At 43.1% G+C, this 18676-nt stretch overlaps 1 protein-coding gene across 13 annotated transcripts in view; it reads left to right on the plus strand.

The window, feature by feature from the left end:
• The window catches only part of CAMTA1 (calmodulin binding transcription activator 1), an 833565-nt gene that overhangs the window by 74271 nt on the left and 740618 nt on the right, over positions 1-18676 (plus strand). For 2 of the 13 annotated variants that reach the window (XM_036925344.2, XM_036925345.2), the window contains one exon: positions 1807-2071. The exons of the other annotated variants lie outside the window; for them this stretch is intronic. In XM_036925344.2, coding sequence (XP_036781239.2) covers positions 1807-1844 — 38 coding nt within the window. In that variant the 3' untranslated portion in view covers positions 1845-2071. Of the gene's footprint in view, positions 1-1806; positions 2072-18676 lie in introns of those variants that run through there. 13 annotated transcript variants of the gene reach the window in all.

Genomic DNA, 18676 nt, shown 5'->3' on the forward strand with positions numbered 1-18676 from the left:
CGGGTAGAAAATTTGGGCTGACACATTTTTATGAGCTGATAAATTTTAGAAATGATTTAGAAGTCTTTCTAAAAAGCATCTGTAAGTACTTTATTCTCTTCAAGAAGAAATTATTTAATAAAAATATGATTTAGTAATGAAGGGATATATGTAGATATTTGATCTGAATAGGTATATTTTTCCTCATTTTTAATAGAAAGTGTTTTAGTAAAACAAAACTTGACTAACGTATTGCTGGCTTCTTGCTTTTCTTTACAAATATGCCAAAGTGCTCTGAATAACATGCTACTAAAAGAATATATGCATTGTTCTGATGGGGTATTGATTCCTTCTGTAGTGTTCAAAATTGTCTGCATGTCTCCCAGCAACAAATACATATGTGACAGACTTTACGTGAGATAAGTATTCCAGAGAAAAGAAATGCTAGTTTACTTTTCAGTAGCTATGGAACTTAGGAAAAAAGTTCATGTTTTTAGAACCGTGGCCGTAAGGCACTAACATTTTTGTGTCTAGGGCATGAAGCTCTGCCAAGTTATTTTTAACAGAACCTAATCAGGGGTACAGAGGTCTGACTTTTGTAGAGTTTGTTTATTTATTGATTGCTCCAAGCCACCAGAAAGAATATCCTGTTTCTTGTAATAAAAACCTTTTAGGCAGTTGTCTATATTTTAATATTTAAGTATTTTTAGAATTTGATTTTAACAAGGTAAACTCCAATGTGAGATTTTGTGGGATGAAGCTGAACGAGGAGACTGGTGGAAGGAACGGTATTTAACCCAGGTTCTTTTTGCTAGTTGTGCTCTCATTTGCTGTCATGCACGGGAAGCCATTGTTTACATTGCCTGTTAGAAGCTGCTGTCCAGTAAGAATTAAGGAGTTTGGACCCTGAAATCAGTTAATGTAGCCTGTTCAGGCGTAGTTTAGACAGGAGACCCAAGATGACTTTATCATAATGACTGTGTTCACTTGGGTGGAATGTGAAAATTACTTACTGTAACTATTAAGTGTTAAGCTTGCTGAGGCTGCCAGTGGGTTCGTCATGATTTAAGTGGTAGCTACATGCTGCAAAACAAAACCTTAGCTCTTTCTGTCCTTTTAAAAATATAAATACTTTTAGTTTGTTAACAAGAAAGATGAGTAAATAATAACAGGAAATCAAAGTCTAACCTCTCAGATATTTAAATATTCCTCATGTCAAGCTTCTATTCTGTGTAATTCCAGTAGAACTAGCAGGTTATTTTGCTTAAAATGTCTGTTTTTCCCCTGTGCAGTGAGAGTTGAATGTGAGAACAGATCTTAATAGATACAGTTACACGGTTTATTTTATCATGTATCACTTTATTGCTGTCTTCTAGAACATTGTTACACTAAATGTTCCAATAATGGAAATTTTATGCAGCTACAAATGAAAGAAATTTGCAAAAACTCAATTCTGGAACTCATTCCTTGAGGAGAGGGGAAAAAAGCTCACCACGTGTGACCGGATCAGAATCCTGATATGCTGGCAGCTTGTCAGACACTGTCATTTCCAGAAAACAGGGTGCGGGGTCCAGTGGGAATGCCAGTACTTCCCAGTCACTTATAATTGGAGATATTTGGGGTTTTTTAATATGATTGAATGATTGAATTTTTATAAAGATTTTTGTTGTAGGTAATTAAAAGTTGGTTTTGTACGTAAATAAAAATGGCTCTACATGGAATCAGGAATGAACTGTGTTCAGATACAGGGGAATCTTCTTTTCAAGAACTTGATTTTAAATTCTCAGAGATGTTAGTTTTACTTACTAGAGCTCCTTTGTTTTGCAGAGATCATGATGCAGCCGTCCTTTTGGATTTCTTTTTAATAATGTGTGACCCTTCACCTTTGATCCCCTGACCTGCATTACCTTGGTAACCATTTCATTTTTTAATTTAATTTCATTTTTTAATTTTGGTGTACAAGCTGTAACATTTCATCTCTCAAAGTGTAACACGCTGATTTCCTCAAATAGAGATACCTCTTTGAGTGATAGATTTGCAAAATGCTGTCCTCATTTTCTGTATTAAAATTCATTTCAGTTTTTAAAATAAAGTGTAATCTGTGTTTTCATCCTTTTAAAATTTAAGTTCAATGAGTGCATTTCCCCATACAGTATATCTCCTTTCTATTCGTGTTTTGCAGTAGCTAAATTAACTTGGTGTTCACACATTACTCACACACACACATCAGACCCCCACACTCTCTCCCTGCGCCCACACCACTGCCACCGCTTCCTACATGCATCCCCATTGTCACTACACACCCCATACTTTGCAGTTTAACTCATCTTTCTTTCAGAAATAGTGGCAACTTGAATTTTTGTCTTAGCTGCCACATTCTACAACCTAAGATTATATTTTATATTCTCAAGTATTGTTGGGAGAAAAAGTTCAGCCCTTTTATTCCATGTATGGAATAGAGGATAAGAAAGTTGGTCTCATTTCCAAAACTTACCTTTCCCCTGCTTAATATTTTATTTCTTTATTTGAGGCATAAATTAAGAATAAGCACCATTTTTAACATGATCAGAAATGTCATTTTGTCTCTGTGGTAAACCTGGTCAACCTGTGGAGATGGTCCATATACCAGAGTCCTTTATGCCATATGTTATTTCATGACTGTTTTAAAGGCAATGCATTTTTCCATTGTATTCCTCTCTTCAGAAAATTGTTACTTGAAAGCAGAAAACCCAAAATCTAAAAACAAAAACAACACTTGAGTTAATTCTTTGAACTGGCCAAAATATTCCTAAGAAATTATATTCTTAAAAAAAAAAAATCACCTGAAATCTCATAGCGTAGCCTGCCACAGCACAGGTTATTTTTTGTGTCTCATTATTTTGTTCTCTAACATGTAGTGGGGATGCTTTCATTGCACACAGTTGAAGCTGCTAGATGAGCATTGAGATGGGCTTACGTCCTTCCTGAGCTTTGCTGGTACCTATAAAAGTTGATGTCATTCATTAGAGCCACGAATTAAAATTAGTTGTAGTGAGCTGTTCATTGGAGATTGGAGCTCTCTTGAACACTTCTTCAGGCTACCGGTGTGGTTTTGTCTATTATACTTAGATCCCTGGAAACCACCTTTGGCCTGTTGGGCATCTTTTCACAGATGTGCAGAATATCAGAGCTGAGAAACACTACTAGGTAAAATGTCCTATGATTGCAAAGCCAGAAGGTACATGGAATGAATGTCACAACAGTTGGGAACAACTTATTTATTAAGCCTTGCATTTTAAGGTGATTTTTTAAAAAAATGATAATGCTTTCAAAGTTGAGTAGTAATGTTTTCCAGACTCCATTCTTTATTTGTTCCCCCTGATGCTGTTTCCTTCTAGCACCAGAGGAATAGTGTATAGCCCATAGTTTATCAAACGGAGACTCACCGGGATGAGAAGAGCTGAGCATGGTGGTCTGCTCTGTTGCATTTAAGCAGCCCTGTACCCACCTGACCACTGGGGGTGAGCTGGCTGATGGTCCCCAGAGAGTCACCAGCTCCCTGTTGACAGAATCAGGGCCCTTTGACATCTCCCCTGTAGGCTCCCATGCCCTCTGGAGAGAGCCAAGTACTTGATAAGTCCAGTAGCAGCTGATGAGATGTTAATAGGTGCACAAGAGGATTGTTTTCATTGTGATATTTTATTTTATAATTAGGTCAATTTGATTTTTTTCAGTGATTCCTGTTTAATGCATTTTAAGGTAGATTTTCTTTCAAGTTTTCTGTTTAATATATTTTAAGATAACCTAGTTTTTGTGAGAGCTACTATATGGGCACATTTATTACTTATTTTCAGTGAGCATTGCTTATTGCTTAGCATTTAGGAATTCCACCGAGTGGGAAGCTGATATGGAAGTGTTTCTGTGAGCACGATTCAGGGAGACCACCCTGGCCTGCGAGCCAGGAAACCTGCTTTTGACTGACAGGGTCTGGGGTGACATTGGCGTGAAACATTTCAGTCATCCTGCTTCAGTTTTATCCTGTGTGAAATGTGGATACTGTATGCCTCCTACTGTGTTATAGGGTTGTTGGTAGGATAAATGAAACACTGTGTGCCAGACATCCTGGGAACCCAGAAGAAAGGTGCTCTTGAAGCTAAAGCTCATCTTGTAGCTGTGCCGCTGATAGGCAGCGGCGGTGAGTCCTGTGGTGAAGGGCCAGGAGCATGGGCTCCGGGGCCAGGCTGCCTTGGGGCGAATTCCACCTCCCACCATGGCCCCATGCAGGTGGTCTGACCAGCACACATCACCTGACCTCTCTGTGTCTCATTTTCCTCCTCATTAAAATGGGGATGATCACAGTCATGTTGCTCAGAGGGCCATGAGCTGGTGTATGCAAGGTACTTAGTGGCAGCCGGCGTCGTGTGGCTGTGGCCCTTGTGTTCAGGTCAGACCCTGCACACAAGGAGAAACCCAGGCATCACGAGGTTCGATGAAGTGAAATTCTGAGGGCAATACCCACCTTGCAGAAAATGAACCATTGAAGAGTTTCCCCTTGGTCTTCTCACATTGTCTTGGAGAGAGACTGGGTAGTTTATGTAGCTGAGCACCTCTAAATTGATGCAAGTTCAGGGCTTTAAAGGTAAATCTGGGTTCCTGACCTTTTAGGAAAAGAAGTCTAGATGACTAAGAGCCACTTCCCCCTTTGCTGCATGCAGCTCTTTTGGTTTAGCTGCTTTGGGCTGTGGAGGTGCAAGAGCCCTGTGGAGAAGCCGCGACTTTCCTGGGCAAGCACTCGCTCACTCACCCTCGGCTTCAGGGAGCTGTCTAGCTAGCTTTTAAGGAGTCAGAAAGTGTTTAATTGTTTAGAGATTTCTAGGCTGCAGCGCTTCACCCTTACTTGAATAAGTGGTAATAGGAGGTCACTCTTGTGTCATTTATTTTTCCAAGTGCTTTCCTACATCTTAAGTATCTGAATTTATCTATGAGGTGGTTGGTATGTCAACCCCATTGTGTACCCAAGAACACTGATGCTCAGGTAGCTTGCATAAGCTCTCACAGGCCCCACCTCTGGTCAGCTGCAGAGCTGGGCTGAGATGTGGGGGCCTCCCTTCTCCCACTCCTGTTGCCTTACCTCTGTCTCAGCCCTGGCTGCACCCCTGACAAGAAATGGTTCTGCCATTTGGCTGCAGGGGCCGCAGCTATATGCATACTGTCCCTCAGCCATCATCACCCCTGACTTAGCCGCAGGTGTGTGTGACTCCAGCGACATGCCACCACCATCACACGTGTGGTAGTTTCAGGGGCTTTGTAGCTGCTTTGATCTTGGCTGTGCATTCAGGGTCACTTGTGCAGCTTTAAGCCGGACTGCACTGGCCCCTCCCAGACTCTGACATGGCCTTTCTAGCAGAGAACACTGATTGATGGGCTCAGAAGTACAGGAAGTTTATGTTACAAGTAAGAAAAAAATATGAATAATTTGTGCACATAGGCCTGCACTTCCGGAGTAGGGGTCACATTCCGGAATGTGTAGCTAGCTACCTTGTAAGGTTAAAATGGGCCTTTGAGGGCCAGTTTAGTAATTCAGGCAGCAGTAGTCAGCACCCTTTCTGTGGGAAAAGTCAACCACCCACTTTGTGGAATACAGTTGACCCTTGAACAGCACAGTTTGGAACTGTGGGTCCACTTACACATGGATTTTTTTCAATAAATATATTGGAAAATTTTGGGCAGATTTGTGACAGCTTAAAAAAACATCTTCCTTTTCTCTAGCTGACTTTGGTATAAGTGCAGTACATAACATGACATATAAATATGTGTTACTGTTTATGTCGTCAGTAAGGCTTCTGGTCAACAGTAGGTGTTAGAAACTTTTTGGGCAAAGTTAGATGGGGATTTTTGTGTGGAAAGTGACTCCGTTGGTGCCTTAAATCCTCCCTACCCTCCCGCATTCTTCAAGGGTCACCTGTAGTCTTCTGCAAGTGGGCATTTGACTGATACAAAGCCAGGTTTGAAATGAGTCGCAGAGCTCAGTGGAGTTAGAGGCCTTGCCTGCTTTTCTCTCCCACTTCTTTTTTCTCCCTCCCTGCGTTTATTTTCCTTTCCCTCTTTTCCTCCTTTTCCCGGCTCCTCCTTCCCCTCTCCTTTTCCTCTTTCTTTCCATGTCTACCAGATGCCTATGGGCCTGTCATCAGACTGTAAACTACTGGGCAGTCCTCCAAGGGGCCCAGCACAGAGTAGGGGTTCAAATTGATGCTTCTTAATTTGTCCTAGTCTGTATCTCTCAGAGGAGTAGGCGCCCTGCCTCACTGGCTTTCATATTGTCAGATTCTCAGGTTTTGTTTATGACTGTCTACCCCAACTTGGGTGGCTTATCTTGAAGACGTAAATCATTTAGCATGATAGATTTAGATGGTTTGAGAAACTCCAGGCTTCCGTCACTGAACAGGATAGAATGTTGGCCAGTTGGATGGACTTGACTGTGCAGAGACACTTGTATCAGTCAGGCTGTTAGTGTATTTGCTGCATAGTTTTTAGAGCTGGGTGGTCTGAGGTCATTTGGGCTGGGTCCCTCATTTTGGTGATGAGGGACCTGCTCCTGGGAGGCAGAGGCCCTTCTCCAGGTACTCTGCCAGCCAGGCTTGCTGCTCAAGGCCCCTCCTCCTCTGTCCCCTTAACCAAGGGGGCAGAGCAAGCCCTGTGATAGCCGCAGGTGTGTGTGACTAGCTGTCTGCTTCCAGAGATGATGGAGAAATGTAGGGCCCCTCCTCCTGCGTTTCTCCCTCTGACCTGCCTTCTCAGGTGAAGAGCTTACATGAGGGTAGAGAGAAGTCGGGGGAGCCAGCGGGAAGCTCTGTGTGTGGCCCCAGCCCCCAGCTGGTGGCTGAGGCTCTGAACAGGCCTCCTGAGGAGGGCAGCTCTTCCTGTGGCAATGAGGAGACTAAGAGGCGCATGGTGGAAGTGTGAAAGGACGTTTCTGTCTTCAAGGAGAAGCTGCCCTCGCCGCACAGGGAGTTAATGACGAGAAGGCGGCCACAGGGTTGCAGCACCGTCAGGAAGTAACCGGAGGTGTCTCCTGTTTGTGCTCATAGGTGCTTATTGTTTCCCTGGGAAACTATGACCGTGGTTACTGTGGCACCGTGTGACACCTCAGAATCGGAGGAGTTAAATCAGACTTTTCATTTCACTGCCACACACATCTTTAGGTGGGTTCAGAAATGTGCCACATGGCAGACAAGTATCACAGCTCTTAGCCCTTCATTTTTTTCAAAAGAAAAACCCCAAAGACTTCTTTTGTTCTGCAGGTAAGAGGATGTGCAGGGAAGGCTGAAACTCCCGGCGAGGCTTTTTGCCTCTGGGTTTCTTCACCTGCTCTTGTATGGGTTGCAGCATCTGGTGCGAGTGCTCAAACATAGTAGCCACTCAGTGAACGTTAGCTCTCCTTTCTGTTCTCATTAGCACAGGTAATTAAGAACAGGAGCTGATAGGCTGCACCGATCTGTGCAGACATATATCTGTAATTAAAGTTTTAATTAAAGAAACACCAGACCAGGCAGATGGTTCTTAGCCCCTCATCCTGTAAACCAAACAGCCATGGCTTTTCGATCTTGCAAACAAGTAGCGCAGAGAAGAGCAGCACGTGGAGGGGCACCGGAGGGGAGTAGTACTCTTATTAAGTAGCCATAATCTAATTTTGGTAGCACTCTGGGTGATGCCAAAGCCAGGGATAATTGTTGCAGTTTGAAATGGAAATACAATACATCACAGTTATGTTCCAACCAAAGCTTTTAAGCCTCAAGTCAAGGGCATTACCACAGACCAGCTGGTGTATCGCAAGACATGTGGTTTTGTGCTAGATCACAAAAGCTGACAAAGTGTTATTTAGGATCAGCAGCTAAATGCAGTATTAAATTAGAGTGCTATCATCCTGATTTTTCAGGTTTTGCCATAGTTTAGCAATGCAGTAATTGAGATGGGATGGGTGCCTGCCTGTGTTATGTCACATTGACCTTATGGCCAACCAAGTGCAGAATTTAAAAAACAAAACAACTCCAGGGGATAACAGACAAAGGAAAACTTATCTCAGGTCTTGTCACTTCCTAAGGACCCACCCCTCACCCCTGCAGTCAGCAGTCATTTGTTCTGGTTGTAGCACCATCAGCCAGAAGGAAGCCAGGGTGACGTGGAGAAGTGGATAGGTTGTAGCACACCTTTGGGAGGTGCGTGCAAACTCACCTTGACATCTGGGGATTCATCCACTCCTTAACCCCCAGTTCCCTACCCTACCACAAAATCATTTACTTTTCCATGCTTGCAATTTTCCAGCATTCACGGCAGGTAGGCAGTTATAATGTATAATCAACTGGATTACATACTGGTTTACTGGTTGATAGAGGTATGTTTTGACCACCTACATCTCATTTATTTTCTGTTTGTCAGAACCAGTACTTTGGTATTAATTTCTTATTTCACAGTGAAACATCTTAGTTCAGAGGGGTAGAAGAGTAGTTTCTACTCTGCTTGACTTTGGGTGATCTTATCCCTGTTTCTTTAAGAGAAAATAGGGTTCTCACTAGAAAAAGCCCATGATGCATCAGGATGTATAGATATAACTTTACATTAAAGACCATATTACAAAATGTTAGAACCTAGAAGTCCTTTAGCTCCTCTGAATACTGTCTATAAATCAAAACTCAGTCATCCTAGCAGAAATGCCAAGTCCATGGTACTTGTCAGGTGCTGTGGGTGATGTGTATATGTGTAGGTAGATAGAAACATTTTGCTTGGGGAAAACTTCATTATTTGGCGAGGTGTTCTTTATCTTTAGAAGAAGTCAATTGAACGCAAGCTGCTCTGAGTATCCTTTGATGCTTGTGTCCAGGAAATTTTGTCAGACCTCAGAGAACTGTGCGGCTGGGTATTAAGTCAGCCCTTGACATGTGGAATTTGAACCTGGCTATGACATCTTCTTCGCAGTTTGGTTAGAGCCCCGAACAGGCCCTCTGAGTGTACGACACAGTTACAGGTTGCAGGAGGTTTCTGAGGAGGCCATGCTACCCCCACTGAGGATGGCAGTCCTGCCTTACTTCAGGGTAGTAAATAGAAGCTGTCTCCCACAGAGAACAGCAAACATACCCACCTGGAATAGTAGGTTTTTTATTTCTTTTTCTGTAGTGAATTTAAGAAAGCATTTGCCCTCCCTGATATCTCTGTAGTGACAGGGTTTGGGGTGGAGCATTCCACCCACCCCTAAAGTACCTTCAAGTTCAAACATTTTTCATTTGTTCAGTAAATATTTATTGAATGCTAGTACCAGGCACTGCCCTAGGAACCGGGAATAAAACAGTAGATGCCCATTCCCCTCAAAGAGCTTGTTTTCTGGTCGGGGGAGGGGCATAACCCAGACATACAGAAACCAAGTAACACTAGTTGAGTGATGTACGTGCCCATCACTTAATTTTAATTCATTCATGCCTCAGAACCCTTTGAGGAAGTAGTTGCCCTTATTATCCCTGTGTCACTGAGGAGGAAACTGAAGCACAGAGAGGTTAAAAATAACTTGCTCAGGGTCACACAGCTGGTAAGTGGGACTTTTGGCATTCCACCCCTGGTGATCCACCTCCAGATTTTTTGCTCTTTTGTTTTCTGTTAAAAACTGTTTAATCTGTTTATTTCTAAATAAGGAAAGAAATATCTGATGGTAGTAAGTGTGGAAAGAGCAATGAAGTAAGGTAAACTGTGTAAAGGTTCCTGGATGTCGGTGTGTTGTGCCTGTGTTAGTTTAGTTAGTGTGACTTGGGCAGGTGTCTCCTGAGGTCATGTGAAGGAAGTGACACAGTGATCCATGTAGATTTTGGGAGTGAGAGTTCCAAGCAGAGGGAACAGTCAAAGCAAAGGCCCCAAAATAGATGAGGTTTTGACAATTACAAAAGAGAAGCCAGGAGAATAGCAAGGGGGCCAGTGAATGGGGTAGAGAGAAATAGGAAGGGTAGCTGGGGCCATATCCTACAGGGCCTTACAGGGCGTGGGTAGGTCTTTTGATTTTACTGCCTGAGGAGAGAAGCCATCTGAGAATTTTTGAGCAGGAAAACAACCTGTTTAGAAGGATCACTTTGAATGCAGTCCAGAGAACAATCCAGGACAGCGTTGGCAAACTGGCCCTCAGGGCCAAGTCTAGCCTGCCGCCTGCTTCTGTGCAACCAGCAAAGTAAAATTGCTTTTTACATTTCTAAATGGTTGAAAAAAAATAGGACGAATGACAATATTTTGTTTTGGTGTCCATTTAAGTTCCACTTCTATTGGAACAGAGCTACACCCATTTGTTTGCTTGTCCTTTAAGATTGCTTTTGAGCTGCAACAGCCAAGTTGGGTAGTTACAACAGAGCCCATTTGGCCCACAAAGCCTGAAATATTTACTATCTGGACCTTTAAGAGAAAGTTTGCTGATCCCTGGTTAGGGGACAGGGGATAGAATAGAAGCAGGGAGACCTGGTCAAGGGCTGATGATGGTTTGGGCCAGGGCAGTAAGATGTGCTCAGCTGCCAGATGTGTTTCAGAGGAAGATCAAATAGGTCATATGCAGATTTGAGGAGTTGGGGATGTTACCTGTGTTTTGCCCTGAGCAACTGGAAGAATGCAGTTCCCTTTTACTGAGATTGGGAAGATGAGGGGAGCCACGGATTGGGGAGCAAGGGTTAGGAGAAAACGAGTTGTGTTTTGGATGCTTTAACTTTGTGGTGCCACGTGGAGGTATTGAACAGGCTGTCACATATATGAGTGTGTAATTTAGAGGTGAGGCCAGGGCTCCAGCTAGACTTGTCAGTGCTTTCTGCGTGTAGAAGGTTCTTAAAGCTCTGGGCTAGATGAAATCCTGTAGGGGGAGTATGGATGGAGAGAGACATTCAGACACCGAGCACTGGGTACCCGGAGAAGGAGGGGAAAGAAGCAAAGAGAATGAGGACAACCAGGGAAGGAAAGCCAGGAGGGGGTGGCACCTGGAGGAATGTCTCAGAGCATAGAGCATGATCTTCTGTGTCAAGTGCTGCTGAAGGTCAAGTAAGGCACATGTGGAGAACTGATGGGGCATCTAGCAGCGTGGAGGTCATCTGTGACTTTGAGCTGAATGAGTGGGATGGTGAGGACAAAAGGCCTATTCTAGCTAGTTCAAGTGAAAATGGGAGGCTAGGAAGCAGAGCCTGTGCTGTCAGAGGGTTCTGTTTTCTGCTGTCTCGGTGCAGGCGAGGAGAGAGCAGAGAGCTGGATGTCACCTGGGACTGGGATTTGCAGGGGCATGCAGTGGAGCAGGGAGGGAGAGGCGGGGAGCTGCCCGCTGATGGGCTGGGTGCGCTGAGCCAGGCAGGGAGCGGAAGTGAAGCCGAGAGAGACGGAGGGCAGCAGGAGTGTGGGGGGTCAGGGGATCTGAGGAATAGCGTCACGGACTTGCTGGAGTGGGAGCATCAAAGAGCAGGGTGCTTGAATTCGGTACCGTAAAGGGGTATGGTGTGGCTGACTTAAGGTGTGCAGAAGAGAGAGAGCGTGAGCCAAATGTATGACTTCTCATGTTCTAGAGCATGTTTTTAAAAACTGTATGGAAAAATTAATTTTACTCATGTATTTTATTAGCCTAATATATCTAAAATATGTGAACATGTAATTAATATAAAAAATGTTGAGATATTTTACATTTATTTTGTACTAAGTCTTTGAAATCTCCTGTGGATTTTACGCTTCTAGCACATCTTAATTCAAACTGGGCACATTTCAAGTGCCCAGTAGCCACATGTGGTTTATGACTACCATCCTGTACAGTGAAGGTTGGGGGTGACCAGGGCAGTGCAGTCCACAGGTACCAGAGGGGAGTGGGTCAAGGAACAAAGAGGCCAGGGCTTATGGAAGATTGCCTACATGGAACTGAAACCACTTATGACTCCTGATGAGAGGAGCAAGGTTGGAGAGGTGGAGAAGGGGAGGCCATGGCCACTGGTGGGGTCGGTGCCTCAGCAGCCACTGCTCCCACCTTGGACCCGCTTACGAGTGTTCCCTGACTCCAATGCTGCCCTGCTTCTCAAAGCACCTGTGGGATTCTGAAGGATTGCTCTTGCCTTATTTCAGATCCAAATGGAGCCTCCTTGGAATCGTGGGCTTGGGGCAGGACTTCTGAATCACACTAAAACACTGGAACACAAGCCATCATTTTGGCAAGATCTTCCAAAAAATGGCAACTTTGACTTGTGTTTTTACTTTTGTTCAGAGGCCTTTTACTGAATCACTGATGAAAATGTTAACTCTGTGTGAGTGACTATTTACAACTATTTTTCCCAGGGGAAAAAATACCCCTTAGATTCTTATCTTTGTTTGGTCTTATCTTTAGATTCTTATCTTTATTTTGGTATAATCCTAAAATTCCTCAAATTCTATTAGCTATACTTAACAATCCTAAGTGTGTTTGATTCCCCACAGAAGCCAACATTGAGTAGCTTGGCAGTCCTGTATGATACACAGGCAGCAGCATACAAAACCTGCCTGCCTTCGCCCAGTGTCTTTGAAAGGCCAGGCATGCTCAGCCCTATACCATGCAGAGAATTTGTATCTATATTGTATTATCCACAGTGTGTCTTCAGAGATAATTAGAAACGATGATGAGGTCAGAAGTCTGTTTTTCAGGCTCATAGGCCTAGGAAAGCAAACTCTTTTGAAAGGGTTGGCAGGGACGTGGCGCGGCACACATGCTCTTGCTACTTCCCATACCAGGAATGAGCTCCGGGAAGAGTGTATGGACACCCAGTTCTGCATCTTTATCAAGTTTAAATTACGCTAAGTTCTCTGTAGTTTGTTTCCTCCTATATTAAGATTAGCCACAAAATCCTCAAAAATCTTATGAGACATTTAGGAAGAGTCCATCTTGATCCATGTGTTGGTGAACCTTCTGTTCTTGGGTATCTTCTGTATTGAAGGAGCAATTGCCTGTTCATTTTGTATGCACTGACGTCACGAGAACCTGGGTCTAAGTAGTGTATTATAGTCAGCATCCAGATTTTAGTAATCCCCTAAGAGCATCAGAGAGAATCCTGTGATTGCTAACTGTACACTTTTTAAAAAGTATACCTATCTTTTGTCACTGTTACAGTCACATGAAATAAACATAATTTAGTAATAATGGGAGCTTACTAAAATTACCTAAGTTTTCCTGAACTCTCTTCATTCTCATGTAAGTGTTCCCATCTGATGGGGAAGCCTGTGCATACCAAGAGCTGCAACTCAAACAAGAAATTTAAAAAAATTAATGGCCTTTTTGCGATGTTTTGAGGTGCTCTCCCGACTAAATGGTGTCTTGCTATAAAGTCGTGCCTTCATGCATAAATCTTGATGTGACGAATGGACTGGAGTGTATCTCAACAAAAGGAGGGCTATTTTATGGTGCCACTTGTAAATTATAACACATATTATGTAAGAGAATGAAAGTATTAGCTTTTAAAAGCATTGCTAGCATGATTACTTAATTTGGTACATACCAAATTCTAGTTTCTTTGAAAGTGAAGGTCAGTGTGTCTAGAATACTACAATACTAGGAAAGTGAACATTTTGGCATTTGTTCATTGCTTTTTATGCAGACCTGGGTCAGTTGTTATAATTCTTAAAAAATCCAAAGTACAACATTTAAACTTGTAATTCCCCTTCAGAAATTTACTGCTGAAACTTAAATTTTACCAGCATAGCCTGACTTTAACCAAGGCAGGTGTTTGGCCTGCAGTAGGGGAGCACTTGTCCCCTCCCTTGTGCTCCGGGTACAGAACCCACGTGCATGGAGTTCTCTGGATGGTTCTGTGTCACCATTTGGTTTTGCCTTTACTAATAAAATACTCATTGACCTGAAAATTCCGTCTCTGGATGTAGATGTCGTTGAAGGTAGAGAAATACCAGACCCACAGCCCTTCATGATCAAATCCAGCCTGCCCCTCACCACGTGCCCCCTTCCCCCTAGACAGGGCACTTCATACGTCTTTCCTTCTCTGCCCGCTCTCCTCCCCAGTTCTCCTTTGGCTGGTAGACAGACTTTCTGCAGGCCAGCCTGGATATCACTTTTCCATGCGCACTTTATGCACAGCCTGTCCTCTTGGTTCACACACATCATGAGCACCTCTTCCATATCCCTCTGAGGGCCCTTGCCTCATCATGTCGTTATTCCTTTACTGGTGTCTTTAATCCCCTGAACTCCGAGCTCATTGGGGCAAGTGCTGGGCCTCACTTATTTCTCTTTCCCTAGAGCTCAGCCCAGCATCTGTGTAGGAATGAATGTGGGTGGATGAATGGGGAGGTGATGGTGGGGTAATGTACCTTCAAGCCAAGGAGATAAACTTAGTAACTGTTTTGGGGGAAGAGAATAAATACTGTTTTTATTTGTACAGGTATTAAAATTTTGGTAGCAGAAAGCAACTGTGCAAAGAGCAATGGAAAACAAGTCAGAAGCTGCTGTCTGACCCCACAGAACAATCACATTTTATGTAAAATAAAAATGTAATTTACATTTGATCGCCTTGAAATCTTCAGTTTGTTGTTCTAGTGTCTTAATTAACTAATTATTTAACTGAGTAACTCTTAGGGAAATATGTGTCATGAGGACTTCCTTTGTAAGAAGTCCATAGCTCTCATCTTTTCATGATGAGAAACCATCCTTTTGAAGACCATCTTCTAGGCTTGTGAAATTGACTCGCCTCTGAGGATCATACACATGCCTGAGTATGATGGGTCTTTTTTACTTATTTTGATCCACTGGAGTTCAGTAGTCATGCTTATATTCAGTCAATTTGAGGTTTGGTTGGAAATCGGTCCCAAATTGGAAAAACAAATCCGCATTACCTCCCTGTTCCCTGCCATGTGCTCCCAACTGTCCTGTAAGACTCAGTAGCACCGTGTTCAGTGTTCTGCCCCAAATCACTGACTTTACGGCTCTTCCCCCCGATAGTACCTAAACAAGGGGACGTAAATGAAAGACAGTTTAGAAAGAACAGACTCACTTCCCTTCAGCATCAGGGTGCATTTGGTGGTTCTCAGGGCCACTGGAGAAGTAACCTGTAGCTTATTAGGGTCTAACATAATTAGCAAATGATAGTCCTTTTCCTCATTCAGTATTCCTTTGTAATACTTTATTTTTCTAACCTGCGAAATGGCCTAGAAAGTAACGATTGGAAGTGCTGGGAATTAAATTTAAGAAGTCCATCTTCTCATGCTTCAACTAATAGTCTGTAGCAGGGGAACCTCTGGAAGCATTGTGTTCTGTTATATCAATATGTACTTAGACATGTTAATCTGAATGAGAGCTGATTGTACATAATGACTCCCCTGGGTCGCTATGTGAGGAAAAAACAAAACAAAACTTAAGTAGTTTCCTGAATATGCATAGTGAGTAAAAAAACTCTTCCAAAATTAGTATGAATTGAATCTGAAACTTGATCATCTTTGAACCTATAATTTTCAAGTTGATCCTTTAAAAAAATTATGTGGCCTTTTAAACATGCAACCTACAGCCCAATAAAAGCTATGCTGTAATGATTGTAAAAAGACCCATTGTGAAATACCCAATTCTGAGCTACCTTAGGGAACTAAGTCAGATGTGTGGGTGTATATATGTATAGTGTGTGTGTGAGGGGTATATACTTACATGCACACACGTTTACATATATATGTGCTTAATACATAGTTTAGTTTGCCTTTATCTGGATGTCTCCTCTCTGTCTTTGGAAATGGGGCACATTTTCTTCAGTTAAAAACAGAAATAGAAGCGATGGTCTTGACCCATTTTACACTTATTTATTTCAGGCTCTCACCACACACTTGTTCGTGGCCGCAGCAAGAAGAGGGCTCCGCAGAGCTGGGGCTGTGAGGGCTGACAGGCTGGGATGGAAGCTGGCAGGATTGTAGGGAGAGCCAGCCGTGTGCCAGCCCTTACCTGGTTTCAAGACAATTCTATTAGTGAATTAGTTGTACTCAAAACCCAAAGTTAATTTGAACCGAATGTTACTAAAAATGAAAATAGATTAAAGTGACCCCCTCTTGCTTCACTCAGAGTCCTTATGATGGAGAACTATAGCCTGACCCAACTCTGGGAGAGCAGGTCTTCCCCACATGCCACCTGGCCACAGAGGCCTCCGTGATCATCCTCACCCCCAGATACCACCCTCAGTCCCCTTACCAAGCTTCTCTTTTCATAAGAATACTCACCCCCTGAGCAGTGACATACATATTCACACGTTGGTACTGTCTGTTTCCTACAAGAACTGGAAGCTCAGCGTGGAGTCTAAACAAATGCTGCTGAGTGAATGAATGGGTCAACTAGCATTGCATCCTTTCTAAATGTTTTCCTTTTAATTTGCCATCTTTATGTGACTTTTTAAATGATAAAGCAGCAAAATTTGGGGGAAAATAAAAAAATTTTGTTGTGATTGAAGTGACTGGCAGCCTAGTATAGAGTGTTTATGAAATACCAGAGCATATCAGGACTTTGGAATTATGAATTACAAGCTTATTATGTGTTATGGTATCTATGCCTCCTGATGAAGAAGTAGAAGAAATAGGTGTCGGAGAAACATGAGTCTTGTCTCTGAATACAGGCACACCTTGGAGATATAGCCAGTTTGGTTTTCTAGACCACCGCAATAAAGTAAATATCTCAATAAATTGAGACAAATGAATTTTTTTGTTTCCCCATGCTTATAAAAGCTATGTTTACACTATATACAGTGTGTTAAGTGTGTAGTAGCATTATGTCTATAAAATGTACATGCCTTAGTTGAAAAGTACTTTATTGCTAGAAAGTTGCTAACCATCATCTGGGCTTGCAGCAAGTTGTAATCTCTTCACCAGGGGAGGGTCTTGCCTTGATGTTGATGGCTGCTGACTGATCAGGGTGGTGATTGTTCATGGTTGGGGGTGGCTGTATAGCAGTTTCTTAAAGTAAGACAACATTGAAGTTTGCCATATTGATGGACTTTTCCTTTTGAAACAATTTCACTGTTGCATGTGATGCTGTTTGACAACATATTTTACCCAGTATCAAACTTCTCTCCAAATTGGAGTCCATCCTTTCAAACCCTGCATGCTGCTCTATCAACTGAGTTTATGCAGTATTCTAAATCCTTTGTTGTCTGTCATTTCAACAATCTTCATAGCATCTTCACCGTATCAAAGAAACCACTTTTCTTTGCTCATCCCTGAGAAGCAACTCCTCACTAGTTCCATCCTGAGATGCAGCAATTCAGTGCCATCTCCAGGCTCCCCTTCCAACTCCAGTTCTCATGCTGTTTCACCACAGCTGCAGTCACTCCCTTCACTGAGGTCTCGAGCCCCTCAAAGTCGGCCAGGAGAGTTGGAATCAACTTCTTCCAAACTCCTGTGAATGTTGATATTTTGACCTCTTCCTGTGAATCATGAATGTTCTTAATGACATCTAGAATGGTGAATTCTTTCCAAAGGTTTTTAATTTACTCTGTCCAGATCCATCAGAGGAGTCGCTGTCTATGGCAGCTACAGCCTTATAAAATGTATTTCTTACAAAAGACAAAGTTGAAATGACTCCCTGATTCATGAGCTGCAGAATGGACGTTGTGTTAATTAGCAGGCATGAAAACAGCATTAATATTGTAATGTCCATCACAGCTCTTAGGTGACCAGGTACATTGTCAATGAACAGTAATATTTTGAAAGGGATTTTTTTTCCTGAGCAGTAGGTCTCAACAGTGGGCTTAAAATATTCATGCAGGCTTTGCTCCACTTCTAGAGCACAGGCAGAGTATTGTTAGCATAAATCTAAAGGGCCCTAGAATATCCAGAATGTTCAATGAGCACTGGCTTCAGCTTAAAGTCACCAGCTGCACGAGTCCTTGTTAGTTCGGCCTGTAGTTTGAAGCTCTGAAGCCAGGCATTGACTCCTCTCCAGCCGTGAAAGTCCTAGTTGGCATCTTCTTCCAGCGTAAGGCTGTTTGTTCTGCACTGGAAATCTGTTGCTGAGTGTGAATTATCTGCGCCACAGCCTCTGGGCGAGTTGCTGCAGCCTCTCCATCAGCACCTGCTGCTCACCGTGCACTGTCAGGCCGTGGAGACGCTGCTCTCCCTGAGCCTCATGAGCCGGCCTCTGCCGGCTTCCAGCATTTCGGCAGCTTCCTCATATCCGTCAGCCTGCCTAGGCTTGAGGAGAGGAGGGCCTTGCTCTGGATCAGGCTTTGGCCTGAGGGAATGCTGTGGCTGGTTTGACCTTCCTTCCAGACCACTGCAACTTGCTCCCCATCAGCAGTGAGGCTGTTTTGCTTTCTCATCATTCGTGTGCTCGCTGGAGCACCTTGAATTTCTTCAGGAACTTTTCCTTTGCATTCACAGCTTGGCTAACTGCTTGCTGCAAGCAGCCCAGCTTCTGGCCTGTCTCAGCCTTAGACGTGGCATCCTCACTGGGCTGAATCATTTCTAGTTTTTTGCTTAAAGTGAGACACGCAACTCTTCCTGTCACTTGAACACTCAGAGGCCACTGAAAGGTTGTTAATTGCCCTATTTTCAATATTGCTGTGTCTCAGGGTACAGGGAGACCAGAGGAGAGGGAGAGAGAGGGGAATGGTCAGTGAAGCAGTCAGAACTCATTTATTAAGTTTGGTTTTTTATATGGGCACAGTTTGTGGCACCCCCAAATAATTAGAATACTAACAGCAAAGATCACTGATCACAGACAACATAGCAA

The sequence above is a fragment of the Manis pentadactyla genome, chromosome 4 (genome assembly GCF_030020395.1).
Source record: "Manis pentadactyla isolate mManPen7 chromosome 4, mManPen7.hap1, whole genome shotgun sequence".
Classification (NCBI taxonomy): domain Eukaryota; kingdom Metazoa; phylum Chordata; class Mammalia; order Pholidota; family Manidae; genus Manis; species Manis pentadactyla.